This window comes from Hibiscus syriacus, unplaced genomic scaffold (genome assembly GCF_006381635.1).
Source record: "Hibiscus syriacus cultivar Baekdansim isolate YM2019G1 unplaced genomic scaffold, ASM638163v2 tig00005459_pilon, whole genome shotgun sequence".
Taxonomy (NCBI): Eukaryota; Viridiplantae; Streptophyta; class Magnoliopsida; order Malvales; family Malvaceae; genus Hibiscus; species Hibiscus syriacus.
Genome location: NW_024062058.1, coordinates 949,386 through 970,963, shown reverse-complemented (window position 1 = coordinate 970,963; position 21,578 = coordinate 949,386). Strand labels below are relative to the sequence as shown.

General features: G+C 35.7%; 4 protein-coding genes and 1 pseudogene across 4 annotated transcripts; 4 read left to right on the top strand and 1 right to left on the bottom strand.

Moving 5' to 3' along the window:
- The first annotated feature begins 853 nt into the window (after positions 1-853).
- LOC120199383 lies at positions 854-2,351 on the top strand (annotated as a pseudogene).
- Positions 2,352-2,861: 510 nt separating this feature from the next.
- On the bottom strand, positions 2,862-5,050 carry LOC120199382 (rac-like GTP-binding protein 5). The gene is made up of 7 exons (XM_039200478.1): positions 4,855-5,050; positions 4,627-4,714; positions 4,125-4,234; positions 3,916-3,979; positions 3,411-3,475; positions 3,087-3,152; positions 2,862-2,990 (listed from the first exon to the last, which is right to left on the bottom strand). The coding sequence occupies exons 1-7, from the start codon at positions 4,993-4,995 to the stop codon at positions 2,892-2,894; spliced, it is 633 nt and encodes a 210-aa protein (XP_039056409.1). The 5' UTR covers positions 4,996-5,050; the 3' UTR covers positions 2,862-2,891.
- A 3,077-nt stretch (positions 5,051-8,127) lies between these two features.
- On the top strand, positions 8,128-11,325 carry LOC120199561 (putative casein kinase II subunit beta-4). Its single transcript, XM_039200599.1, has 5 exons — positions 8,128-8,600; positions 8,978-9,196; positions 10,046-10,155; positions 10,248-10,413; positions 10,992-11,325. The coding sequence occupies exons 1-5, from the start codon at positions 8,393-8,395 to the stop codon at positions 11,120-11,122; spliced, it is 834 nt and encodes a 277-aa protein (XP_039056530.1). The 5' UTR covers positions 8,128-8,392; the 3' UTR covers positions 11,123-11,325.
- A 3,171-nt stretch (positions 11,326-14,496) lies between these two features.
- On the top strand, positions 14,497-17,172 carry LOC120199559. The gene is made up of 3 exons (XM_039200597.1): positions 14,497-15,742; positions 16,087-16,348; positions 16,745-17,172. The coding sequence occupies exons 1-3, from the start codon at positions 14,637-14,639 to the stop codon at positions 16,916-16,918; spliced, it is 1,542 nt and encodes a 513-aa protein (XP_039056528.1). The 5' UTR covers positions 14,497-14,636; the 3' UTR covers positions 16,919-17,172.
- Positions 17,173-18,607: 1,435 nt separating this feature from the next.
- LOC120199560 (metacaspase-1-like) lies at positions 18,608-21,135 on the top strand. Its single transcript, XM_039200598.1, has 5 exons — positions 18,608-19,122; positions 19,407-19,737; positions 20,034-20,154; positions 20,255-20,479; positions 20,894-21,135. The coding sequence occupies exons 1-5, from the start codon at positions 18,729-18,731 to the stop codon at positions 20,951-20,953; spliced, it is 1,131 nt and encodes a 376-aa protein (XP_039056529.1). The 5' UTR covers positions 18,608-18,728; the 3' UTR covers positions 20,954-21,135.
- The last annotated feature ends 443 nt before the right edge of the window (positions 21,136-21,578 follow it).

Below are 21,578 nucleotides of genomic sequence, written 5' to 3'. Positions count from 1 at the left end.
AAGGATCAAGCTATTAAGATTGTGTGGTTTCCATCCTTACTAAAAGGCTTAAACTAAAAAAAGTCCCTAAACTATACTCCTTTTTGCTCTAAGTCCATAAACTATTTTTTTTATCAAAATTAGTCCTTAAATTATTATATGTAACCACTTTAAGTAAGGGTGTAAATGAAACGAGATTGATCGTGAGTTAAGTGAGATCAACTCGTTCAAAGCTTGCTAAATGCTCTACTTGAATGGACTCGACTTGAACTCGAGCTTGATTCGAGTTTTTAACGAGCCGAAACGAGCTTCAATTCATGATTTCAAGTTGAGCTATTACGAGTTAAGTTTAAGACTTTAAGGATTTAAAGTGAACAAATAATAGTTTAGGAGCATAAAGTAAAAAGATTGTATAATTTAGGCTTAATACTAAAATAAATACTTAAATTATAACGTTTTTTACGAATAGATGTTTAATTATTTTTTGACTCATACATGTTATCGTTACAAATATTACTACCTTGGGTATCTCATAAAATTTTGTTACGTAACACGTTATAATCTTAAAATCTTGAAATTTTTATTTTTCTTAAAATATTTAAAAAATAGAAACAACCCCGTGCATTCCCCTCTCCCTCCCCTTTTGTGATTTCAGTTTCATCTTTTTGGAATGATTTGTTCTCATTTTGAAGTTTATTTTCTTGGATTAAATATGTTTTTGTTCTTACCACTTTGATCTATAGATCTTATCAAGCTGAGTTCAAATAGTGGCTTTCGTTCTTAGCACTTCAATCTATACATCTTCTTGAGCCGAGTTCGAATATTTGTGGTTTCTAAATTTAGAGTATGGTACTCGATTTGGGTATGATTAAACATCAATTTTTAAGTTTCGGGATCAACTCAAGCTGTAATTGAGTGCTCTAAGCTTGTGTTAGATTAAATATGTTTATCAATATTTATAGTAAAGCTCAAAGCCGATCTCTATGTCAACAAACCCCACTTTCCCCCTCCCCTTCTCCTCCACCCCCGCCTTTATCTCCCCCTTTTCCTCCCTCCCACCTCCAACTCCCCCTTTTCTGATCCTTCGCCAAAGCGCACGTTGATCTTATTTTTATCTTAACCTAATCGGAAGTCTTGAGATTTTTTTAAATCCATGTCGAATTCGTCTTCTCCCTCTCCTGACCAGGGTCTGCAATCAAACGCATCGCCTTCACCGCCGCCTGAAGTATTGTGGTCTCTCCCGGCGCCTCCACCATCCAGATCTACTCTGGCGGAGACTGCCGCCGTCACTCCCAACCCGAGGCGGCTCCCGCCACCTTGTTGGTCGTACGATGAAACCGTTGCATTGATCGATGCCTACCGCGACAAATGGTACACGCTACGCCGTGGGAATCTCAAGGCCAGCCACTGGCAAGAAGTGACGGAAATCTAATTACAACTCGGATAGTCCGGATGATGAAAACGGTGAAGACGAAGAAGATGGTCAGGAACAAGAATTTTACGACGATGTGTATAAGAACGGAACCCTAAACACGAGAAGCGTGCAAAAATTGTACAGGAATGGGGTTGGAAAAAACGGTGGGAGTGTCAGCGGCAGTGGAGGCGGTGAGGGTAATAGCGGTGGGTTTAGGATTAAGATCCCAACTGGAGTTAGTATAGCACAGCCAGGGCCAAGATATTATGGGAAAATAGATCAGAAGTACGCTGCAAACCCTAATCCCAACCCTAGCCTTAACACGAATTCTCACACTAGTAAGGTTAATTTTGGTGGATCGGGTTCCAGATCAGCTTACGGGACTAGGATTTTAAGAGGGTTTGATGATATGCCTGAGAAAATGGCAGTCTCAGGGAAGAGGGAGAGGGAGAAAGATGCAGTTACTGAGATGGTGTCAGCTATAAAGGTCTTGGGAGATGGGTTTGTAAGGATGGGGCAAATGAAGATGGAAATGGCTAGGGAGATCGAGACGATGCAGATGGAGATGAAGAGAACCGAGGTGATATTGGAGTCGCAGCAGAGAATTGTGGAAGCTTTCGCCAAGGCGGTTTCGGAGAGGAAGAAGGAGCCTAAAAGAATGGCCTCACCTCAGTCTTGATGAATAGTGTTTTCTACCCTTTTGACTACGGACTTGCAAGTTCAAGTTGGTGGAATGTTTACGGTTTTACTTAAATTTCCTGTTTCTTTGTTGATTATTGAGTGATAGGATTACTGTCCAATCTGATCTGCTGTAGCTTTTACATCTTCTTGTGGAACTAATGTAGCTTTTTTGTACTAAACTTTGCACCTAATTATAGTTTTTGTGATTGTAATCTTCATTTAGGCATAAGAACATTGGTCATTTGATTACTCGGTGCATTTTGTTCTTTGATTGCTGTGCTCTGCCATCAAGATCAAATCTTGTAGATGACATGGGAACTTTTTATCTTCAACAAAGCGCTTGGTCTAGGTTTAGGAATCAGCTGGAGGAAATGTGATCAAATTTCATTTTGGGATCAAGAAAGTTGTTCCCAGTTGTTAATAGTCACCGAAGCAGGTGTTTCGGCTTGTATGCATCATTCATTAAACAGCCAATAGGTTACATGGTAGAGTCATTTCATTTTCATAGTGTTATTTAAAACCATTGTGGAACACAATTTTGGTATTGCTTTGTGGATGGCATCAGTATTGGTGGAAGATCAAAGTCTGATGATTCTCTTTCACATTTGCTAAAAGCTTAGTTCTGGAAATAGAGAGATAGATTCATTGAATATCATAAGAAGCCGATTTACAGAACCCAAATTGTTGAAGATATTAGTACATCCCAAATGTGGTTTTCACACTCGATAAAACCAACATAAAAGAATGTAATTAACAAGATGGAGAATGCACATAAGAGGAGAATCAACTTCACACTGCTTTTGCACTTGGAATTTGTTTAGAGAACACGGCATATACTTGCTCTCTTCTTCTGTTTCCTTTGCTTCGCAGGCTGAAAAACCACCTTGATAGCAGCGTCGAATACAGCTTTAACATTCTGCAATTTCCATCACACACACCTAAATGTTAAATGAATGTAAACGTAAAGCAAGAAGATATCATGGAAGCGTTTATAACGGATTGATATTAGAACCTGTTGTGTCTTTGAGCTGCACTCTATGTATGCCACTGCTCCTATTTGCTTCTTTAGTTCAAGACCCTGACATCAAAAGTTAAGATATTGAATACTGGGCTGCAATACAAGTTTAAGATAAGCTATCTGCTACCTCACATGGATTCTTACTCTACATCTTGCTCACTAAATGATGATAAAAATAAGGTTGTGAAACAATGGACTGAACTTTCATTAAAATGTTGGAACCCATCCACTGATTTACGGCCAATACACAGGTTTTATCATTGTCTGTTGCATGTAGCAACCAACGGTGCTACAGACAATAAGAGAATGAAGAGGTACCTGTTCGGTAGAAATAGTACACGCCGCAGGGTAATCCAAGTGGAATTGTCTGTCGTCTCTTAGATCTGCACCGTAATTAAATTTATTAACAGGAGAAGAGCATGCAAACCTTGTCCATGCGTGATAAATATTCAAATGGAGCTTGTAGCTGGAAAATCAAGCGCAATTGAAACCCGGCCACTTGTGTAACTATGTGCATTGATTTCTTTTGTTGCATTTTGTTTATGCTGTTCATATCCAATTACTCGAGAACACACATTGGATTACGATGATGACTTTACGGAGGAAACAAATGGTTGAAAAGAAACAAAAGAAGCCATTTCTATGAATGTAAGAAGTGGAGAAAAGAACAGGACAGAGAGCTTCATGATCTTCAGCTCTAGTTTCTTTTACAGACATCGCTTAATTATTCGGAGCATCTTGAATCTTGATTGATAAGTAATGACATGGATATGGAAGCATCCATTTTCATAAGCGATACAACGAGGAGGAGAGAATCCATCACCTAGTTTGGTTCCCACAAGAACAATGGGCACCGCCCGGGCATAGTGTCTCAGCTCTGGCACCCACTTCTCGAACAAGACCAAGGATCATAAAAGACATGTAAAGGAATCAGAAAACTAGCAGCAAACACATTTCATAAGCCAAGCATAAGGCAAAGAGAACTCCATCAGTATTCAAACTTAAAATAAGTAATGAGATAAAGGAACATACTTTTTTGGATACGTTCTCATAGCTAGGCCTACTTATGAGGGAGAAAGCCAGAAGAAACACGTCGGCTCCTCTGTAACTTAGAGGTCTTAATCTGTTATAGTCTTCCTGACCTAAACATATTATATACAAAATCAACATTATGAAATCCGCTCTGTCCTACATATAAATCAAGTCGCTAAATGAATTTAACTACAAAGTCCACTATTCATTTCATGATGCATGCTTTCACTAATAATTAACATCAAACGGCCATTGAAACATCTTGAACAAGATAAGTACGGATGTAAAAAAAAACGATTTCATGATCCATTGGTGTGTTATAAATTTCGATGTGTATGAAACAACAACAAAAACAAGTTTTTGTTTCAAAGTAGAGCCAAATCGGCCTTATATCTTTTGGCAATTTCAAATTTTGAAACAGCTGGACTAGCATCATTAAGCACACCACAATGGACAATTAGAACTACGGAATTTAGTATGAGAGAAGCAAAGAAGAATATACCAGCAGTATCCCAGAGACCCAAATTGACAGTCTGCCCATCAACCATTACATTGGCGCTAAAGTTATCAAAAACAGTAGGAACATAATCCTGTGAATCATAACACAAGTACCCCAAAACCCCATCACTACAATTTAACAAACAGATTCAGTGCAGAGGAAACAAAAAGAGAGATGAATAATGCAGGGATCAGATTCTCAGAAGATAAAGAAGAGAATGTCATAACACACAGTTGGAAAAGTGTTGCTTGTATAAGATATAAGGAGACAAGTCTTTCCCACAGCTCCATCCCCAACTGTCACGCATTTTATGAATTTTGTTTGCGTTGTAGCAGCTGCCGCCGCCGCTGTTGAAGCTGTTGCAGTACTCATTGTATGAACATAAAACTTGAACTCTAATCAAGCCTGAGTGGTTTCTGGGTTTCTTTTATTCTCCTTTTTCTGCGCCATGATTTGATCAAATGTTAAAATATAGGAGGAGAGAGTCAAGAAAAGTAACAAAAGTGTCTATGAGCTTTCTGAGGAAAGAAAAATAAAGTAAAAATGGTGGATCACTTTAATTTGAGCTGTCAGAGAGGCAAAAGGAGAAAAAAGAAGGCAAAACAAATACTCCAATGTCTAATTTGCTTTCATTTCCACGCGATTTTCGGTTCATGTGAACGTTGGCTCCATTGAATTGATTCCACTTTTGTTTCTTCTTCCTTGTTGTTCATCATACTGGAATTTAGATCTCACCTGTAACACTGATTAGTGTTAAGCACGAGAAGCGACAGCGCGTGGCTCTCTAGAGCTTAAAGATGATAGTGGAATAATTGTCGAGTTTGGACCAACTAAAGGTCAACTTTATGGAATAAACATAAACATTAAAACACTCAATGACGATCGTCACGCGCTTAAACGATTGAAGTTTTTTATAAAACCGGAGAGAATATAATGAGCTATTCGAGTTTAATTTGATTAAAATATATTCAATTCAAGTTTGAATTTAACTTAAAATTTTTAATAAATTAAAACGGATTACTTTAAACCCGGCTCGAAAAACTTATGAATAACTCGAAAAATATAGTGTATTACATTTTTAGTTTTTTGAATTAAATTATTAATAATATTAACATTTATATGTTGTTTGTTAAATGTAATACAAGGTTTTTATATTTAAGGTTTACATTCGACTTCTAGCTTCAATCGAACTAAGTATGTGAATATTTCGAATATAAGATTTTTTGAGCTCGAGTCGAACTTTCATTTTTTATTTTGAGTCTGACTCGAGTTTAATAGTTTTAAGCTCGTAAATTTCGAATTGAGTCAACTTTAGATTTGAATTTTTCTTGTTGAGGATTCGATTTATTTACGACCCTAACTCTTTAGATTTTATCATGAGTTCAACATTTTTTTATTAAACTAAAATAATTATAAAGTAATATTTATTTTAAATACTCTCAACTATTCGATAATAAATATTCAATCACTTTATTATAATTATTGATACTCGAACTCATAATATATATCAACAATTTTAGTTTTGCTTTTTTGAAGAATCCTTTATATATATATATATATATATATTTGCTATTAATAAAAGAAATAAAAGCTGTTTCTTTTTGTTAAAGGTTTCCATTAGATTTATTGACTTTGTGCGCCGCACATGCTACTTTCTTCTCCAACCTCTATTTCCTAATCTATTTATCCAGTTACTGACTTACTGTGGAAGTGAAGACTTTTTTTACCGAGAGTGACGACAGCCTTTGCATAACATGACATAAACAAGACATGTCGCATAGTGTTCCCTTGCCATTCAATATCTTTTAATTAAGTTTATGCAATTATAAAATAATATATATTTCAAATATTTTTAATTATTAACAACAAACATTCAATTATTCTCATAGTCGTTATCACTCATACATATAATTTTTAAAAATAATAATAATTCTTTTAATTATCGAGTAAATTTTTTAGCTCTTTGTACATTTCCCTTTAAATAAACAGAAATCCACCAACACTAATAAAATATACTCTCAATCATTATGAAGTATTAACTCACAAGCATGCTAATCCTTGATTTATGCGTGGTGTATTTGTTTAGTCATTACTAAGTTTGTTTAATCACAGTAGTATATGTTCTAAATACTCTCAATCATTTGGCAATGAACGTTTAATCACTTTGCTGTAGTTGTTGATGCTCGAATATGTGACCTCTAGGAACAACAACGATTCTTTTAACCACTTAGTTAAATTAGTTCGCTTAATGTTTGTTTTGATTTTTTTTTCAAGATTTCGATTTTCGTACAATGTTTAGAATTACTTTTTAAGATTATAAGTTAAATTCAATATATTTTTAGTGTAACCCTTTTTAGTTAAACTCTTACAATGATGACTATCCATACAAGTGGTTCTATATACGTTGTGTAGCATTTTAAGCCACATTTTACAAAAAGTTAGTGATTTGTATAAATTATATTAAACATGCTTTATCTACTATGTTTTTATTTACGAAGTTCTTATTATGTTTTGACGATATTCACGTTAAGTAATAAACACGACGGACGCAAGATTTTATGTTGGGATGAACTTGAATTTTTAAAATTTTAGGGGACAAACTTAAACTTATAAAATTTTAGGGGAGGCGAAAACATATTTTCAATAGAAACACATATAGAAAAATCTAAAATATATAGTAATTTTATATTTTTAAGGGGACGACTGCCCCACCCATCCCCGCTTGGATCCATCTCTGATAGTACGTGTTTGAGTCGTGTCATACTTTATAGAAAAATAGGTTTAGTTTTGTTTATAATACTAGGTATACTTGTGAAGTCATTATGATCTTTATATGTCTTAAATTTTATTTTGGCATTTTTTAATTGTAGTTGATGATTGTTAATGTTTGAGGCATGTTTGTAATGAATTAGAACATTTTAAAAGTTTCTTTATAATTTGATTTGATGATTATGATATCCACATTACTCAATTGATATTGATACTAATCAAAGAGTATCGGTACTTTAAGCAAGTTTTAAAAGATAATATGTTATTTTGGTATTCATACTGTTAACGAGTATCTGTATTATTCTTTTAGTATCGATATCAGTTGTTTGGTATTGATACCGACAATTTGAAATTGTAAAATTATTTTAAAGCTATTTTACTTTGATATGCTTTGCAATGTGACCTCTATGATTGTATGAATTGCAATTCAGTCCTTTGTTTATGAATCGCCGTGAACCATCCTCTCCCCAGTTCAATTCAATGAATGTCTTGAAAATGGCCCCTTGGAGCATGGCCAATGCTATACTTAATTTCCTAGCAGAGGTTTTCGTTTTCAATTCATTTTCTTTTGGCCAAAAAAAGAATCTTGTAAGTGGCACATGCATTATTTAATAACAATCTAGAGGTTAAGCTTGGTTCTCTATGGGGCCTGAGACTTGAGCCTGTCCATGGGAATCCAATAAATTAAAATGAAAACAAAATATCCTAAAACAAGAACTGGATAATAAGAAATCCTTGTTCTGTCTCTCTCTGTATCCCCCCATATTGTCTCCCTTTCCATCTTCATCCACTCTTCCTTCAACCACGAACCTGTTTTTGTTTTTTTGTTCACAAATAGAAGCCGTTTATGCGCCATCCCACCCTGCAAAAACCCTTATTTTCTAATTTCTGGGGATTCTTTTCGGTCTTACATTCATCCAAAAAAGCTTCAATCTTTGTCCCGGCGTTGATATAGGGAAAAAAGTCGGGAGCTTTTGGAATTTGGGGTTCTGGAAATATTATGCATGATAATAACGAGCGAGGAGGAGGGGGAGGACCGTTGGATCGGAAGCGCGTAAACGATGCCCTCGACAAGCATCTAGACAAGTCTACCCCATCCACTTCGAGGGGATTAAGGAATGGCAAAGACAAAGGCGGACACTCTGTTCCTTCAACTTCCGCCGGTAGATCCCACCTTTCTCATCGCGAGTCGCGTTCCAAAGCCGATGGTCAGTTACTTTTCAGTCACTTTCCTTTGTTTCTGTTCCGTCGAATGCATTGGCTTGTTCAATTTGATATGATAGGATAATGACGTTTAGATATATCTGTATTTCCATGTTTGGAAGTTTGAAAATTTTGTATGTTACACCCTTCCATTGAAGTTTTATGTTATCTTTGCTTTATTTGATATAAAAAATTTCAAGTTTTACTTGCCATGTTTAGCTAGGATGTTTTTTTTTCCCATTTATATGGTAAATCTTACATTTGTTTTTCTTATGATGTTTCTATTGAGAAACTCGTATCATTAGTCATTATTGATAGAAACAGGTAGCATAAAATGTGATGTTCTTTTCTATTACTTGTTAATTCCTGCCCTTGATTGCAGAGGAATCTGAAACTGACAGCGAAGAGTCCGATATCAGTGCTTCCGATGGTGATGACGTGTCTTGGATCTCGTGGTTTTGTGGTTTGCGAGGCAATGAGTTTTTTTGTGAAGTTGATGAAGAATACATCCAAGATGACTTTAATCTTTGCGGGTTGAGCGGTCAAGTTCCATATTATGAATACGCTCTTGATTTGATGTTGAATGTTGAATCTTCACATAGTAAGCATTTCACTGACTTTTTTGTGTATAAATTTTGGATGATTTGATATCTATTTGAGGAGTTGCTATTGAATTCCGAAACTTAGGCCGATGTTTGGTAGATGTTTTTGCCTCCTACGCCCATAAATCTTCTCTTTGGTGAGGGGTTAAAGTTCGATAGTTTTTGCTTTTGGACCTTCATGAGGATTCTGGCCTGGAAAGAATTTAGAAGAGTAGATAAAAAAATTATGGGAGATAAGGTGCAAGACAGCCTACTTAATTTTGTTTGTTCGGTTAATTGGGACCCCCCACGTAGACGACTCATCACTGACTCAATAACTCACTGGATGACGATCTGATCATGTTGCAGTTGCCAAACTAGTTATGTACCTTCCTTTTGTAGTGATTGAGTCTTGTTCATTTATCTTGCCGATTCACAATGCTGAACTGCTGTCTTATCTATCAGCCATTAACACGGAACTACTCTTGCTTGAGACAATGCTTGGTTGTTTTGAAGAATATTTTCTCTTTACTTTTGAGTTTTTAGTTTTGCAGATGAATGTTAACATAAGAAATTTGACACCTAGTGAATTGAGGAACTATGTTGTGGCAATTGTTTTAAACCTTGCTTTTTATGGCATTTTTGACCTTATAGTTTGCGGTCATAATGTCGGTATCTAATTACCTACTTTTATCGTGCTTTTAAAAATGCTCTGTATAATATCTCTCGTGTCTTCCTGTACGTGCTTCGAATGTCAAGTTTTTTCTTCTATTAAATACGGTGTCTACTTCTGTGATACTCAAGTAAATCAACAGAAATCAATGGCCATTTGTTCTTGCTATTAAGTAGAAGTCTTTTGGATTTTACAGGCGACATGTTCACCGAAGAACAGAATGAATTGATTGAATCGGCTGCTGAGATGTTATATGGTCTTATACACGTACGTTACATATTAACTAGCAAGGGAATGTCTGCTATGGTAAATATTGCTGTCATTTGTTTTCTCTTTGCTTTACGTTGACTTTGTCGTATATCGTTCTCAAAGTTGTGTACTCGTAACCTCTATCTCAGTTGGAGAAATACAGAAACTACGATTTTGGAAGATTCCCTAGAGTTTATTGCTGTGGACAATCTTGCCTTCCAGTTGGTCAATCCGATATTCCCCGTTCGAGTACTGTGAAAATCTATTGTCCAAAGTGTGAAGATATATATTACCCTAGATCCAAATATCAAGGCAGTATCCTTTATATGTCATGGACTATTTTTCTGTGTTCTGCACTCCCTCTTTTCCCTTGCATATTAAGTTATCCCTACCATGTCTTATATGATTACTTAATTCTTTGAAAAGATAATCATTAGTATCTCTTAGATCATATCGGAACTTGCATCGATTATAAATGTTTTATCCTAGAGGATCAACACGGTGATTCGAATTCCCTTTTATTTTTTACCATAACAATCAGAATTGTCATTATTTGGTTGTACTTATTTCACGACATACGCTCCCGAGTTGGTTTTCGACTTTTTTTTTAATCACATTCTTCACCCAATATAAGATGATGGGTTTGGTGGGTCAAGTCTGCATATACTTTAGTGGGAGGCATGCTATCCTTTTCCCTTGTCTTTGCATTGTAAATATATGCCCATGGTCCCTCCAAAAGATTATGATATCGAAATAATTTTAATATATACATACGCAGTGTCTTTCGGCATGTAAGAGGTATTGCATGTCTTATTAGTTCATATTTCATGTTAGAAAACCATGGTTGTATTACTTTGATTCACAGCTTCGTTTCCTCTGACGTATTTAACAAGATAACGATGGAGCTTACTTTGGGACGACATTTCCGCATCTATTCCAGATGACTTATCTGCACCTAAAGCCACAAAAGCCGATGCAAAAATACGTCCCCAGAGTTTTCGGCTTCAAGATCCACAAGCCCTGAACCGATGTATATCAAGAGTTCATCTTTCATATTGCTGGTTTGCAGAGGCAAATGACTTGAGCTTTGGTGCTTCTTACAAATGCAATGGGATGCCCTGCGGTGTGAGGTGAAGCGGGGTTCCAACTGCGACGGTTGTCACGATAGACATGCTGATATAAAAACGACCTATTTCGAAATACGACTTGTTAGTTGCTGAGCACAAACGCGCGCGCATATATATATATATATATATCTAGAGTTTTATGAAATGTAATTTGATTATATTAATGTATGTTTCTGCGATTTAAATACAACCAACATATATTTTGCTTAACCGCGTGTGGTGACTAACTTCGTTTCCCGAGCCATAACTTGTTGAAGAACCATTGCTCGCTGCCGTCTGCCTCAAAAGGTGTTTCGAGTTTCGACATTAACCCACACGCAAGGGTTGCCCCATGGCTAAATCTATCCAACCAAATTAAGAAAAAGAGACCGACCATCTTCCCAACATGTCATGTTCTGTGATGCGTTCCATGCAGCAGCACATGTCACCATCCTCGGTACTATGTGGCACTTGCCTATCAACATCAAGAGGTTCCCTTTCTTGTCAAAGTCAAAGTAGCTTAAATTATTTTTTTATAAAAAAAATCATTTTTATACAAGTAGGTTCATTATCTCTTATACGTCATCTAAATTTGGCATGTCATTTTCGTTATCGACTTATATAGGTTTCTCAGATTCTTTTTAAAGTGCATGAACTGCCAAAACTAGCTTTGGTATTAACATTTTGATCCCCACCTAAAGATCAATTATCTCTTTTTTATTTGTTTGAAAATCCCAAAATGAGTTGACAAGTTAAAGTTTTCTCTTAATTAATTCGAATCGACTTGAATCGTACATTTAATTTTAGTAAGTGAGTCTTTTAAGTTTTAACAGAAATTTTTATATCTACAATGATTAGAACTTGAGATATACTTATTACTGTTGAAGTTAAAATCCCTACATCCATATAGCCATAAATATTTTCACAAAAACTCACATGTAATCATAAATTATATAAATTTTATTTGTAAATGATGATTAAATTTATATCGAAGAATAATTAATGGATGAAAAAAAATAATACAAGTAACATAACAAGTGAATAATTATATTGAATGACTATGATGAAGGCGGCAGAAAAAGGGAAAATGATTGGTGGGTGGTGGGAGCAATTGGGTAAACCCAAAAATTGTTTGATTGAAGTCATAGGGTCATTATTTTTAGGTATAGAAAAGGGTAAATTATACCTTTTTTCATAGAATTTTTAATCTCTCCTATTTTACTCACCTTACTTTAATTTTTCTACTTTACTCACTGAACTTTATAGATTGAATCATTTTGCTCACTCTGTTGTTAACTTTTTAACGGTGTTATGATATGACACAAGAATCAAAATGAATTATTTTTGAAAAAATCAAATATACACCAAAATGACGTCGTTTCAAATCCTCTTCTTTATAGTTGAGTGAGCAAAATAGGAGAGAGAATAAAGTTCAATGAGGAATAGTATAATTTATACTTTATATTTTCAATTATTTTATATTAAATAATAAAAATAACACATCATCACAACATTAGAGAGTTAATGGCAGAGTGAGCAAAATGATTCAATATGTAAAGTTCAGTGATCAAATTAGAAAAATTGAAAGTATAGTGAGTAAAATATGAGATAGAGTAAAGTTTACTGATGAATGATGAATTTACCCATAAAAATGAAATTGAGGGAATGGCGTTAAAGTAATTTTGATACGAGGAGAGACGGCGCCGACTTAACGAGATCTGAAAAGCGGCGACGAATGCATGTGATAAGAACTACGTGGCCGCATCCCACTGGTAGCTTATAGCAGCCACTTTTTAACAACTCCCGACCGCAACTAAATCTAGATGGGAAGAAAATTTAAAGGGTTTAATTCCGATTTTTACCCATCCAATTCGTAAGAAATTATAATTTAATCCCTTTGTTTTGATTTTCATCCATCCACTTTGTAAAAAAAAAATAAGAATGTAATCCCTTTGCTGCTGTAATTTATCCGATAGAAATGAAGACTATGGCTATAAATAAGTCGAGAAAGATAGCGAGTTCGATTCATCAAAGTTAAGTTAACATTCCAATTGAATTCTCTTAACTCAAACTCAAATTTAACTAGAGTTCTTAAAGAGCCGAAAAAAACTATTTAATACCTGCTTCGAAAAGTTCATGAGCAATAAAAAACAATATATTACAATTTTAAATTAAACTAAATTATTAATAATATAAACATTTATATGTTTTTTTAAATATAATATAAGATTTTTATGCTTTTTAAAGTTTTAGTTTTAATCAAGTTAAGTATGAGAATATTTCAAGTTCAAATCGAACTTGATAGTTTTAAACTTGTGAATTTTTAATGTATACATATATTCAAGAGCTTTCGTGTCGAGTCTAACTTCAAATTTCTACTTTAAATTCAAATTAAGTTTAATAATTTGAAGTTCAGAAAGTTACTATTCAAATTAAACTGAACTTTAAACTTTTTAAATTGAAGCTGCCCGACTCATTTAAAGCACTAACAAAATGTTTATGGTTGTGGATTTTAAAAAATAGGTAAATTATACTATTCTTTACTGACCTATACTATATTTTCTATTTTACTCATTGTATTTGTAATTATTTTAATTTATTCACTGAACTTTCAAATTATTTTTTTTAACACTTCAAATTATTTTATTATTATTTTCATATGTTTTATTATTATTTAATATAAAATAAAAACAAAAGGTGATCGGATGCCACCGACGGTCGTTGTCGACCACTTTAGATGGTGGTTGTTCGGTCCCAAATTTCATGAGTCACTTCTCCTCGATATTGTGAGCCCAAATCCAACCTCTATTTTGTCATAACTTACTCCGAGTTCCACAAATTAGAAATTGAAAGCGGGGAAATCACACGTTTCAGTTGAGATTCACGGGTTTTGAGACATTTTCTGGTGAAACAATAACCATATTCAGACTCAGGGATCGAGATGAACCGACCCATAAAATTTGCGACCAAACGCCCAACGTTTACAGTGGTCGAGGGTGGTCGGAAGTGGTGTTCGACCACTTTTTATTTTATATTTTTAATTATTTTATATTAAATAATAAAAATATCATGTGATATCAAAATAATAATAAAATAATTCAGAGTGATAAAAACAGGAATAATTCGAAAGTTTAATGAGTAAATTAGAAAAATTCAAAGTAAGGTGATAAAAATAAGGAAGAGAGTATAGCTCAGTGAATAATTGTGTAATTTAGCGGAAAAAATTAAATAGATGATGAATTCCACCCTCGCCCTCTTTCTTCTTGTTAGCTTGGACAGTTTTGGAGTGAAGAAGAAGAGAAAATGTCTCCTCTACACACAAATGTAAAGGAAGGAAAATAACCACACACACACACACACAAAACCCAAATTTCCATTCTATTCGAAGCAAAGGGTACGAAGGAAAAGAGTGAATTGTTTCCCACGTATGTAATGCATCAGAAGAAATCCGAAATTCAGATCGGAAAAGAAAGCAGTGGCGTCTCTTCCGGTTTTAATCCCCAACCTTCCACCTTTCCCCGCCACCATCTCCCACTCCACCACCTACAGCATTTCAATTACCACCAGCTATCCGGCCCAACTGCCACGCCCACCACCACCGATACGTCGTCTCCGGTTTACGTTTTCCCTCAGATAGTTACTCAGAGCCCGTCTGAAAATGAAGCCACCACGCCTCCTCCGCCTTCGGCTTCCTCTTCTCCGACCCCTTACAAGAGGTCCCTTCTGACCCAAACGCCATCTCTCACCAAATCCCCAACTTTGTACCGTTTTACCACGCCTCCGCAGTTCAATTCCCGGAATACGGCGCCCTTCTTTTCCTTGTCCGTTGCTGCTAAATCATCCCTTTACGGAATCATCCACCGTTTCAAACACCTGCGTCGTTTTCGAGTTTACATACGCTTAATCCTCCCTCTGTCTCTCTCCTTCTTGTTCTTCTTTGTTTCACCTTCAACCCACTCTTTTCTACTGGATTTCCTAACGGCTTTCGCTTTCTCCGCTGCCCTTGTTTTCTCTCTTAACCTTGCCCTTCCTCGTCTCCCTTCTATTCGGTTGTTCTTAGCCCGTTCGTTTCCAATTAAGCTCAAGCCTTCTTATTCACTATCAAGGTCGCACTTGCCGGTGTTCTGGTCAATTGGGTCTCGGCCGAAATCCGAGAAGGGAGCGAATTCGGGGTGTTGGGTTCAAGTTTATAGCAACGGAGACGTTTACGAAGGGGAATTCCATAAAGGGAAGTGTTCGGGGAGCGGGGTTTATTACTATTATTTGAGTGGACGATACGAGGGGGATTGGATAGACGGTAAGTATGACGGCTATGGGGTCGAAACATGGGCGAGAGGAAGCCGGTATCGAGGGCAGTTTAGGCAGGGCCTTAGGCATGGATTTGGAGTTTATTGGTTCTACACTGGGGATGTTTATGCCGGTGAGTGGTCTAATGGGCAGAGCCATGGCTGTGGAATCCATACCTGCGAGGATGGAAGTCGATATGTTGGCGAATTCAAACGCGGTGTCAAGCATGGATTTGGACATTACCATTTCAGGTAAATTAATATGAATTCTGGGTTTCTCATTGGTGCTTTAAGTGTCAGCTGGTTGTACCATTGTACCTTTCTAGGTCTCATTCTAGGTTTGCCAAGATTCTTGGTGTCCTAATGAATATGCTTAGTAGTTGTTTAGGTTGTAGATTTTGCCCTGTTTTTTTTTTTACATGTATTAGCTTGAATAGCAGACACGTTTCATTCAAGTGCAGCTCAAGCAATGTAGGGAAAGTTCGGTTGTATGTTTGTAAGTACATTTTTGCAGCTGTGAGGGTGGCCTTTTCATTCAAAAGAAATTACTGGATATCTACTTTTGTAAGTGTAGATTTACGGATCTTTTGGTTTAGGAACGGAGATACTTATGCCGGTGAATATTTTGCGGACAAGATGCATGGATTTGGTGTCTATAGCTTCGCAAACGGTCATCGGTACGAGGGTGCTTGGCATGAGGGCAGACGACAAGGGCTTGGAATGTACACGTTTAGAAGTGGGGAAACACAGTCTGGCCATTGGCAAAATGGAATTCTCGACGTCCCGAGCACGCAGAGTTTTACATATCCTGTATCCCCTGTAGCTGTCTACCATTCTAAAGTACTTAACGCCGTTCAGGTACTTTTTGGTGCAGTTGGCTGTATTAATTTTCCCGTCATTAATTTAAATGGTCCCATCTTAGTCACCTGAGCCATTTAATTTCGTGTGGTAGGAAAATAATTGCTGGACCTGATGGCTAACTTTATATGATTCGAATGTATAAAAATGTGAATACCAGGTGTAAATCTAGTTGCATGTACCTCATTCGGCGTAAATAATGTCGAGTAGCCAAATTTCACCAGCATGTCATACAAAATGTTTAGAGGCATGCCTAAATACTTGCATGACTTATTTTGTGGTTAAGAATATCCTTGCAATCTTCATCGTCTTTTCTTCTTCTTCTTTTCTGTCGTATTACATATAATGCAGCAATGTGAAACCGGGGCATGTTAGATTGTTTTGTGTCATATGCAGGAGGCTCGAAGGGCAGCTGAGAAAGCCTACGATGTGGCCAAGGTAGATGAGAGGGTGAACAAGGCGGTAGCTGCAGCTAATAAAGCGGCCAATGCAGCGAGAGCAATAGCGGTTAAAGCAGTCCAAAAGCAGATGGGTCACAACAACTACAAAGACAACACTCCTATTGTGTAAGACTTTTGGCAACACCCTATTAACATTCGAAAATACAATGAGATAGCGGCAAGAAGATGGTAGCTAATGTGGCTTTGTTTTTGAGAGGCCGTGAAGGAAGACGGTTGAAGAGTAGTCAATACTTTTTAACATAAAAAAAAAGCATAGAAGAAGGGGTGGCGAGAGATAGGCACCATTTTCTAGTTAATTTTAGATATCCTTTGTACAGTTCAGTAAAGATGAGCTATATGTGTTATAAAAAGCTGATGATGGAAGCTCATCCAGTCAATGTTGTTGAACTTTAACTGCTCTCTGCAATGAAAAAAAAAACCATACATAACAGTTCCTTATTCTTCCTCAACTTACCTCGGTGGTTAAAAGAATTATTGTTATTTCCAGAGGTCACGAGTTCGAGCACCAACGTCTATAGAGGGTAATTGAGCGTTCATTATCAAATGTTTGGTATTGTATTTAAAACATATACTACTTTGTATTCACATTAGCTTAATCATCTTAGTGTTTAGCCTCGGCCGTTAGAAGTTGAAAGATAAACTACAAAAAAAAAATCTGGAAAATAGAAATCGAAAGTCGAAAGAGAAGAAATGACTAGTGAAATATGCAAATAATCCAACAATTTAAAAAAAACATTATTTACCGACAATCAATTGGTTTAGTGAGATGAGACATTATATATTTTAAGCATGTTTAGGGGTTTAGATTCTATCGTTTACAAATGAAGTAAATTGAGTTTGAAAGATCGTCATAGTCTTTGCAATATCTAATTCAGATTAATTAATTAATAAATGACTTATATCACAAATAAGTACCTAAAGTATTTTAATTTTTTATATAAGTACTTAAAGTATTTTCTGATAAAAATAAATATTTAAAAGTTATGTTTTTAGTCAAAATAGGTACCTAAAGTATTTTATGTCAAGATATGTACCTAAACTATCCAAACCTTTTCATTTAAGTTCTAAAAAAAATTTACACGTGACATTAATTAAAGAATACTTTAAGTACTTGGATAAAAAATTGAATACTTTAAGTATCTATTTTGACAAAAAATATTTTAGGTACTTAAATAAAAAAGATAATACATTTTATGTACTTATTTATTATATAAGCCTTAACGAATTGAATATTGATGGTTATACAACAAAATAAAATGTTAATTTTTAGAATTAAAATAAAGTGTAACGCTAAAGTGATAAATATTATTATGTTAGTTTTATTAATTATCATATGGTGTACATAAATTATAAAATTCAAATTTTATAATAAAATTATTAATTTATTATTTTTTACATTAAATAAATAATGTATATTTATTTATAATTTAAAGAGTTAACAAAAGTCATCTTTTAATTAAATTATTATTTACATATTTTACAAAAAAAATATTAATTTTAAAAATTTTTTATTTTTTACTAAAAATATTTTATTTTTTTAAAATTTAAAAATATTATAAATTCAAATCCACCTCTAAAATTTTAAAAATTGAAATTAACTATTATATTTAAAAAGAAGAAGAAGAGAGAATATTCCAATAAAATGTCGAAAGGAAACTAAATAATTTTTAGAAAGGTTGAATGAAGGCACGACACCCGAAATAACGAAAGTCAATATGAATCATCGAAAACGCGATTTTAATTTTAATTTTTATTTTTTCAACAAAATATACATACGCTCTTCTTTTATTCTATTCCCCTCTTCCAATCAACGCTGATCTCTTCTTCTTTATAAATTCATCCTTTTTCCCCAAATTTGGAAGTGATTTTTAGAATTTGCCTTGTGATTTTGAGGATTGTATCCGCCGCCAGGACCAGGCATGTACCACAATTACCCTCCGCCGATGCTGGTCGACTGTTCCGGATGCCGCACCCCTTTACAGCTCCCGCACGGCGCCCGATCCATACGTTGCGCCATCTGCAAAGCCGTTACCAACATCGCCGACCCCCGATCCGTCCCTCCTCCCTCTCAGCAACCTGCTACTTCCGCCCACGCTCCTCCTCTGCCTTCTTCTTCCCCTCCTTCCCCCTACAACCACGCGCCTCCAGGTGCCCCTCCCCACGCGAACGGTCGGAAAAGGGCGGTGATCTGTGGGATATCGTATAGATATTCAAGGCACGAGCTCAAGGGTTGCGTTAACGACGCAAAGTGCATGCGTTACCTTCTTGTCAATAGGTTTAAGTTTCCCGAATCTTCCATTCTCATGCTCACCGGTAATTTTTTTCTTTATTTATCATTAGATTTCGCATCTTTGAACTGGAATCAATTCTATTGAGCAATATCTGAATAGGCAGTAAATTCTAAGGTTTAAAGATCGAATTTTGACCATTAAGGTGATAGCTACCTCAGAGAATCTTTCGTTTCTGTTTAATGCATTTATTTTATGGTTTTGACTCAACTTTTCTTAATTGTTAATGTGAATCTTACTCGAGATTTCTTAATTCTGTATTAGAGTTAAATTATTAAAAGTGTTAACCTTTTTTTTTTCCTTACGCAGAAGAAGAAACTGATCCCTACAGGCTTCCAACTAAGCATAATATGAGGATGGCTTTATATTGGCTAGTTCAAGGATGTCAACCTGGTGATTCTCTGGTGTTTCACTACTCTGGTCATGGTTCCCGGCAACGGAATTACAATGGTGATGAAGTTGACGGCTATGATGAGACCCTTTGCCCTTTGGATTTCGAAACTCAAGGGATGATTGTTGATGATGAGATAAATGCAACAATTGTTCGACCACTAACTCAGGGGGTTAAGCTTCATGCGATCATTGATGCTTGCCATAGTGGAACTGTATTGGATTTACCATTCCTTTGCAGAATGAACAGGTTTGCTGCTTCCGAACATACTTACGTACCATTAACTTTTTAATTGAGATTCCCTACTTATTTTGTTAGAAACAGAATACCTATTCCATAGAGAATAAATTTAGTTTGCATGTCAGGAAGAAAAGTGTGTTTCATGTTATGCATGTTAGCTGAAGGGAAAAGGTGCTCGAAAGGACCTATTTATGGTTTAGGGTTGACCAGACTTTTCATACCCTTTGGCATTTTAGTTTATGGTTAATTATGCTGTTTTATATTCTTAATTTGAAGACTTGAAGTTGATGCCTTGTTTGATCTAGGGTTGGACAGTATGTATGGGAGGATCATCGTCCTGCATCAGGTTTATGGAAGGGAACAAGTGGTGGTGAAGTAATCTCCTTCAGTGGTTGTGATGATGATCAAACCTCTGCTGATACATCTGTAAGATTCCTGAAAACTGATTGCATGTCTAGAAACTTTAGTTCCGATGACATTTTAGACTTCAAAACTAAAAAAAATGTTGCAATGCTTTGGAGAGCAGGCTCTATCAAAGATTACATCAACTGGTGCCATGACATTCTGCTTCATCCAAGCCTTCGAGCGGGGGCATGGGGCTACATATGGGAGCATTCTCACTGCAATGCGCAATGCTATTCGAAGTGTGGGCGGCGGTGGTGGCGACCTTGTTGGTGGTGCTGTTACATCCCTCGTCACCATGCTTTTGACAGGAGGTAGTACTACCGGACTTGGTGGTGGGCTGAAGCAGGTAATATTTTGATGTTTAATTTAAGTAATGAAAACCTTTCTGCTTCTCTGACTTGTCTGTTTATTTTCCATTCCTATAATACAAAGTGCTTTGATTGTATAGTAGAGCATCTCAAACATGCCATATATCCTGCCAATTAACGTTGTTTGGAACTAACTTTGGTAAAATCTTTGTCGTTAAAACAACCGATACTTTGATCCGATGGCACCTGTACTGTTTTATAATATCAAGTCTTAAGCTAAGTTCATTTTAGAATTTGGAATTTGGCATTGTGAGAAGGCTTGTTTGAGTTTTCAAACCTGGAATATTACAGTGAAACAAAAATTGGCTTCCAGGGACAGGTGAAAAAGCTAAAATGAAGATAATATTTGTTGGTAGTTTCTGACCTTTTTTTGTATTTTTTTCTGTCAACAGGAGCCCCAACTGACAGCATGTCAGCCGTTTGATGTGTATACTAAACCTTTCGTCCTTTGATTTTCTTTTTCTATAAACGTTTATATTGCGCTGTTCGTTAATTGAATGTGTTTGTATCTCTAGATAAGGGTTTGGATTTCATTTGTATTCTGAAAACATATTGGTTGAGCAAGAACTTCCTGGGTTATCCCATCACATTTCCTAGCTATGATTAATAAATCCACGTTTCTCTATGTCTTCAACTTTTAGTTGCTTTGTCCCAATTCTGGAACTGGCTTTCCAGTTAAAAAGTGAATGCATAAAACATATTGGTGAAGTCATTATGCTCGATTTCTCAAATTTTGTGACATTTGAGTAATTTTAATGTTATACGGTTTAGATTTCCATTTTAAGAGTACATGTCCAACACGTTGTACACTTGAGTTGTTTTGTTAGTCAGATTTGTCGAAACCATTTTTGGTTGAAAACGGGAGCCGCCATCAATGGTTTTGGGTTAGGTATGACTTGAGTACCTTTTAATTGGGTCTGAGTTTAAAACTAGATAAAAAAGAGTTGGGGGTCAATTACGTGTGGGAAAGGTTAAAGCACCCTACGACGTCCAAAAATTTGTACCTTTTAAAAATACACGATGTTAATTTTTAAAAGAATTGTGACTACAAATTTAGCCTAATTTTAACCTCACATA

Excerpts from the sequence above, each read along its gene's own strand:
- LOC120199559 (XM_039200597.1), top strand. The coding sequence starts at position 14,637 with ATGCATCAGAAGAAATCCGAAATTCAGATCGGAAAAGAAAGCAGTGGC. Across the intron at positions 15,743-16,086 it reads TTTGGACATTACCATTTCAG|GAACGGAGATACTTATGCCG; the intron begins GTAAATTAATAT and ends CTTTTGGTTTAG. Across the intron at positions 16,349-16,744 it reads AAGTACTTAACGCCGTTCAG|GAGGCTCGAAGGGCAGCTGA; the intron begins GTACTTTTTGGT and ends TGTCATATGCAG.
- LOC120199382 (XM_039200478.1), bottom strand. The coding sequence starts at position 4,995 with ATGAGTACTGCAACAGCTTCAACAGCGGCGGCGGCAGCTGCTACAACG. Across the intron at positions 3,476-3,915 it reads TCTTGTGGGAACCAAACTAG|ATCTAAGAGACGACAGACAA; the intron begins GTGATGGATTCT and ends ATTACGGTGCAG. Across the intron at positions 2,991-3,086 it reads GCAGCTCAAAGACACAACAG|AATGTTAAAGCTGTATTCGA; the intron begins GTTCTAATATCA and ends TGGAAATTGCAG.
- LOC120199560 (XM_039200598.1), top strand. The coding sequence starts at position 18,729 with ATGTACCACAATTACCCTCCGCCGATGCTGGTCGACTGTTCCGGATGC. Across the intron at positions 19,123-19,406 it reads TTCCATTCTCATGCTCACCG|AAGAAGAAACTGATCCCTAC; the intron begins GTAATTTTTTTC and ends TTCCTTACGCAG. Across the intron at positions 20,155-20,254 it reads AAACCTCTGCTGATACATCT|GCTCTATCAAAGATTACATC; the intron begins GTAAGATTCCTG and ends TTTGGAGAGCAG.
- LOC120199561 (XM_039200599.1), top strand. The coding sequence starts at position 8,393 with ATGCATGATAATAACGAGCGAGGAGGAGGGGGAGGACCGTTGGATCGG. Across the intron at positions 8,601-8,977 it reads GTCGCGTTCCAAAGCCGATG|AGGAATCTGAAACTGACAGC; the intron begins GTCAGTTACTTT and ends CCTTGATTGCAG. Across the intron at positions 10,156-10,247 it reads GCAAGGGAATGTCTGCTATG|TTGGAGAAATACAGAAACTA; the intron begins GTAAATATTGCT and ends CCTCTATCTCAG.